General features: G+C 29.1%; 1 protein-coding gene across 1 annotated transcript; it reads right to left on the bottom strand.

The window, feature by feature from the left end:
* Positions 1–1,278: 1,278 nt before the first annotated feature.
* On the bottom strand, positions 1,279–4,375 carry LOC110817949 (putative NAD(P)H dehydrogenase (quinone) FQR1-like 1). Its single transcript, XM_022046676.2, has 4 exons — positions 4,215–4,375; positions 2,727–2,820; positions 1,976–2,238; positions 1,279–1,872 (listed from the first exon to the last, which is right to left on the bottom strand). The coding sequence occupies exons 1-4, from the start codon at positions 4,235–4,237 to the stop codon at positions 1,641–1,643; spliced, it is 612 nt and encodes a 203-aa protein (XP_021902368.1). The 5' UTR covers positions 4,238–4,375; the 3' UTR covers positions 1,279–1,640.
* Positions 4,376–6,292: the final 1,917 nt, after the last annotated feature.

The raw sequence follows: 6,292 nt of genomic DNA, 5'->3' as shown, positions 1-6,292 counted from the left end.
TTACTCAATGTTTGAATCGTAACGAATTTTTAGTAACTAAATGAATAAATAAAATGTATAACATAATATTTATTAAACTCAGTACATAATTTTTTTTTAAAGAGAGAGAGAGTAAAAGTAAAATAAAATAAATAATAATTTATCATATCAGTTTTCAAAATTTGATATTTGTTACAGTTTAGTTCTTAATATTTTCATCGTTATAATTTAGTTTTTAATATTTTATATTTATTTTAAATTTCTCATTTTATTCAATATTTTAATAGATAAATTGCTTATACCATATTTTGAATGTTTTAAAAATATTTAAAAAAATAATTTTAACTAATTAATTAAATTGATGAATCTATAAAAAAAATATTAAACATGTTTTTATTAGTATTAATTTATTCATTTAATTAATTATTTAAAGTTATTTTTTTGGGATTTTTATTAAAAATGAAAAAAAAAAAATTATATTTAAAATAAATAAAAAATATTAAAAAAATAAATTATAAAGAAAAATTTTGAAAATTAATTTAATAATTTATACTTAAATAAATGTCATTTACTCTACCCTCCACGTCAGGGTGTTGGTTAAGAGAGTTTTTCTCTATATATATATATATATTAAAAAAGAAAAGTAAGATATTTTGAAAAGTATAATAGAGTGGATCAACCCAGCCCAATTGGAAACTGTATATCAGCCCATTGTATTTAAACAAAATTATTGTCAGATCGAACCGGGTCTCCAATCGGACTGGGTCGGGCCCAACCCATTCTAATTTTGTTTTTATGAAATTACTATTAAAACTTAATAAATTCATATTTTTAATTTATCATCACCCTTATTTTTTTCACTTTAGCCTCAGCGGCTGAATTTCCACAGTTATCATTTTATAAATTATATTTACTATTGACCTGTGCTTGTATAAAATGTTTCTATCTCCACAGCCGTAATAAATTTGTTAAGACGGAAACTAAACTTGGTATTGTAGTTTTACGCAACATATTAGTAAGTTAAACTTTTAAACTCGTTGAATCGACCGCTATTAACTCATAATAAACACGCAAAATAATATTTGAGTAGCGTGTTAGATTTTAACCGATTGAATCATCGTAGTAGTAATACTCTCAAAGTCCCCAACTTTTTAAAGTGGCTGAAAACTAAACCCACCTAATTGATTTGGATTTTGGAGTATCAGACATGGTAAAGAGCTTGAAGTTTTGGGCCACATGTCTGACAAAGCATCTACTCGTGTGGGCAGCAAAAGGAGAATATAGGGTACTCAGAAGACATCACTTATAAGTGCTTTCTCTGTAAGCATTTATATATCTAAGTGCATTTATACACACACATACACATGCATATATATATATATATATACATAAGCCTTTGATAATTCAAATTCAAACTGCAATTACATTTCAAACTAAGCTTCCAAATGCAGGTTTAACTTTATGAGCCTCACATGAGTTTTAACTAAAAGAAATTGAAGCATGATTCTAATTACCAAATTTATTCTAGAAATAATAATTTATCGATCAGTAAACTCCATAATATAGTGTAGTAGTATTGTAGAATGACGGAAAAAATAATAATAATAATATGCATACTGAAAACAACAAAATTCTAGGTGGGAAAATATTTTTGAATGAACTCAAGCAGCTGTCTTGAGCTTCTTGGCAATGCCAGCAAAGTACTTGCCCTGGTGGAATGCCTGCTCAAGCTCTAGCTTAGAAGGCTGCCTTGCACCCTGCCCAGCATATGTCCCGGAACCGTAAGGACTTCCACCTTTCACCTCTTCCATCTCAAACATGCCAGCTCCAAAGGTGTAACCAATTGGCACGAAAAGCATGCCATGGTGAGCCAGCTGAGTAATTGCAGTCAATCTGCATTTTCAGGAAAAAGAAGATTGATATTGTAGTTTAATGACCTCAAAAGCACTAGTAAAACTACTTCCAGGACTTGATTAAGAAACAAAAAACTACTTACGGGGTAGTCTCTTGTCCGCCTCCTTGAGAGCCAGTGCTGTAGAAAATCCCACCAGGCTTGCCTGCAAGAGCTTGTGTTCCCCAGAGGCCACCAGTAGAGTCCATGAAGGCTTTAAACTGGGCTGCCATCATTCCAAATCTTGTGGGGAAACCAAAGAGAATACCATCAGCTTCAGCAAGCTCACTGGCTGTAATGAGAGGTGCATCACTCTTTGGTGGTGCACCCATCTTTGCAAGAATATCTTCTGAAAGAGTTTCAGGTACCTGTCAAGTTGTCAAGAATCATGGTTTTCATTTCTGATGATTACCAAACAACTAAACTTCAAACTATCTGTTGCTTTTTACTCAGTGCATAATCTATATCATCAAGCATTGAAGCCAACTAAGCTTACACCACATCCTTTCTTGAGTAATGCCTGCCATACTTATGTCTGGGGGGAAAAAAGGATTCAGAACACTGGTAAGTTAAGTTATGTTAGGACCTAAATAGAGACACATATGTTTGGCTATGGGCACAAATTGGGACTTGAGCATTAAATGAGAAATTCAATCACATTGACCACTAAGCCAATAAACCACTGGCTGTACTTATTTAAATAATGATCATATGATCATATCCTCTCACATTGTTAATTTTCTTCAAGTCAAACAGAAGTAACTCTAAATTCATTGATTTGATTTGGAATATCCAGATACCAAAATGAATATAAATGCATCAAACATGATTCTATTTTGGAGACAAAATCACAAACCTGCCATAGTTTTGCCTCAACTCCTTCAACAGTTGCAGCTCCCTTCTGTATCTCTTGAGCTAATTTCTCAACATGTCCATACATAGAATAGTAACTGTAACAGGAACCCAAGCAATATCAACATATGCACCCCTCAATGAACTTGGAAAAAGGGCTTTAGCGACAATAATTTTATAATTTAAACCCTTTTACCTAATTAAAAATAGTTGATTAAGAAAATATTAACACTGTTCTAATCATTCGATACATTATATAGTTAAGGGAAAGAGAAAATTAAAATTTTTCGGAAAAGTCAAAAGTCAAGTGGGTAAGAAATTATGCCAATAACACCAGGTACAAGAAAATGACACAAAAAGTTTCCCATCAGCAATGCACCAATATAAGTGCATTTAGATGTTTGGTTAGATCATCATCATAGTAAAATTTGAATTTTATAAACATTAAAATTTTTATATAGATTTTTCTCGATATCCAAATTATACAAACAACAGAAGCTCTGAAATCAGTGTATGGAAAAGCTGGTATTGGATTCTGAAATTAATATATCGAAAAGGTACTATTGAAGAAGACATAGAACATTATCTTAAGGTACTCCAAGGTCATGAAAATGAAAGCCACTTTCAGTATAATTGCATATATTCTATAAAAGAAAAACTACTCCATATAGTAATGATGAACACTGGGTCCACATACAATTGAAAAGCAAGGGGGTGGGATTTCTCCATCAATTATAATTCAAAGGTAGGTCAAGTTTCACAATCACTTTCTTTAAATTATAATAAACAGCATTATACAATATGCAACAATAACATTCCATTTTCTTTAGTTAAAATTGTTGATTTGATGATTAGATCCCCATAGACATCTGCAGAAACAAACAACAACAGTTTGTAGCAGACATAGCAAAACATGAATCTCAGTTCATAGGGTGTCCATCTAGCTTAACGAAAAGGGATCTCTTTAAAATCAATAAACCATGAAAATGGTGCAGGTTTTGTTTTGAGGAACACAAGGGAAATTTCAGGGTCTCTTTATTTTAATTTTCTTTCATTGTTTCCATGAAAAAAACTTCATACGATTTGCAAGCAGGCATTTTATTTTACTTAAATTTCTATGTTCAATATTTAAGATTTATGGATTTTACTCAAACCCTTCAATGTACTTTATCATTTGATTCAATTGATCACCCCCCAACAAGAAGCATAAGAAGAAAATGTGAATCTAAAGGTTCATAAAGCCAAAAGTAGTAACACAGGAAAAAGAACAAACAGATAGACAACATAAAAGATCATACACGCAATCAACCAGAAAAGCATCATGATGATCACTCACAAAAAGATGTTATGTAGACAAAACCCATGATTTAGAAGGAAAATCCAAAAGGACTAACCCAAATAACTAGGACCTTCCCTTTAAACAGAATCAACAATGAATTAAAACGCAATAAATCAATGAGTAAAAAGAAAACAGAGAGCAATTCATGCATACACAATATAGACTTTGGCGGCCATTGCTGGAGTTTGGTTCTTCTTCTGTATCTTCTACCTTTCTCTGCGTTAACCCTTTAAAGAGGAGGGGGGAAATAATAAGAAAGCTTCAAAAAAAAATGGTGGATGGGATGGAGAAGAGGAAGACCCTCTATTTATAATGAAGAGAAGAAACGATCTTTCTATTCTTAAACGTCAATTTGATGAGAATATGACAGGATTAACATATATATATACACACATAAATGGATATATTTATCCTTTTACAGCCTGGAAAATTACAATCAAATGTAAACGTATAGGAAAAGACTTTTATATATTTAGATATATATATTAAAGGGTCATAAATAATTTTACATATAATTATATATATCATTGATTTGGTTTGATTAGTCTTCTTCTTCTTCTGTCTTTCTTTTTTTCTTTTTTTTTTTTTTTTTTTGCCTTGTGGGAAGAGAGTAGTTAGGATGATGATGCCATGGCTGATGATTCCTTGAATATAGTCAATTTTTAATGTTCAAGTTCATTCTTAATTTATTAATTATCCATTAATTACTTAACAAATTTTGGTTAATTACTTGTTAACAAAACCCTAATATAGAAGGAGAGATGGAGTGTCTTACACAAACTCAAAAATTATTTTTTACAAAATGGTGAATTAATATAATTAATCATGCATCTAGAAACAAGCAAATTATGGAAATTAATAATTTTCCAAAAGAGAAGGGAGTTGATGCATCTAATCATACGTTAAGGTGTCTAGATCAATATATGACTATCTGCTTATATATATATGTATATATATATATATATATATTATAGTTGAAAGTGAATGACGAGAATATAATTAAAATATTTCTTTGTTTATTAATTTTTGGAATATGTATATATATATATATATATTATATATAGCAGCTTAATATTGAATTCCACAAGCAAAAGGTTGACCAAAAAAACTTTCTTCCCCGTGGCTCGCCAAAGTCTGAATCAAAATGTGAATTGTGAAACTCCAAAAGACGAGTCAAACCGTCAAAGCCATCCGGCTATATGGAATTTTAAGATTATATATATACGTCACGTTCCATATGTGTGTGTATATATATATATATAAGTGAACTTTTATATATGTAATATCATATATATATATATATATGTTGCAAGCTGATGTTGATATTGCATAATCCAGTGCTCATTACCACTGTGGTGGGCTATTAACTCCCAATTTCCTTACAATATATACATATATATAAATATATAATTTCTTAATTTTCAAAAAGTCTTAGATGTGAATTCAAATTTCTTTGATCTTCCGAAATGTTTGAATACAAATTTGTTAAAATTAGATTTCTACCCAAAAAAAAAAAAATTCTTCAAGAATATGCTTGAAATAATAAATTTAGAAATATTATAATATTTACTTACAAATTTACACTAAATTCAACTTAATAATATTTTAAATTTAATTGAGAAAAATAAAACATAGTATTATTTTCATAAGAGGAATATATAATAATAGAGTAAGATTTTAATTAAGATTAAACCTTTTTGGGAGTTAATTATAAAACATTATAATAAAAATAATATAAAGATGTTTGAATCTTATGCTTGTTTGGTTATTTTTGTGACAAATGCAAAAATATATATATATTTATTTATGAATTTTATTTGTAAATTAATTATTACTTTACCTTAATAATTAATTAAAAATTAATTTAAATTTACAAAATAAATTCTAAATTTATTCCAAATAAACTAAACATCATCATCATTGTGTTTGTAAGATTTATAATGTCATTAATCTTGAAGAATACGTCTCAATTGTTACATGCTCACTCAATTTTCATCCAATTTAAGCAAAATATATTTATGTTATAATGAATTATTTATCATCATTAATTACTTAATAAAGTGTCAATTCATAATTGCAATTATAATCCCATGTATCTATCTATATATATATATATATATATACATATAATTGTATGGCATGCTGTCTTCTTTGATGTCACTATTATTATGTTCTTATATGGGCTTACATTTGTCATCACTATTTCCACCACTATATACACTTGTTTCAAG

The sequence above is a fragment of the Carica papaya genome, chromosome 7 (assembly GCF_054855325.1).
Source record: "Carica papaya isolate Zhongbai chromosome 7, ASM5485532v1, whole genome shotgun sequence".
In the NCBI taxonomy this organism is placed as follows: Eukaryota; Viridiplantae; Streptophyta; class Magnoliopsida; order Brassicales; family Caricaceae; genus Carica; species Carica papaya.
The sequence above is the reverse complement of the archived record's forward strand: the minus strand, read 5'-3'. Positions and strand labels throughout refer to the sequence as shown.

Excerpts from the sequence above, each read along its gene's own strand:
- LOC110817949 (XM_022046676.2), bottom strand. The coding sequence starts at position 4,237 with ATGGCCGCCAAAGTCTATATTGT. Across the intron at positions 2,821-4,214 it reads GCCGCCAAAGTCTATATTGT|TTACTATTCTATGTATGGAC; the intron begins GTATGCATGAAT and ends TTCCTGTTACAG. Across the intron at positions 2,239-2,726 it reads TTGAGGCAAAACTATGGCAG|GTACCTGAAACTCTTTCAGA; the intron begins GTTTGTGATTTT and ends ACAACTTGACAG.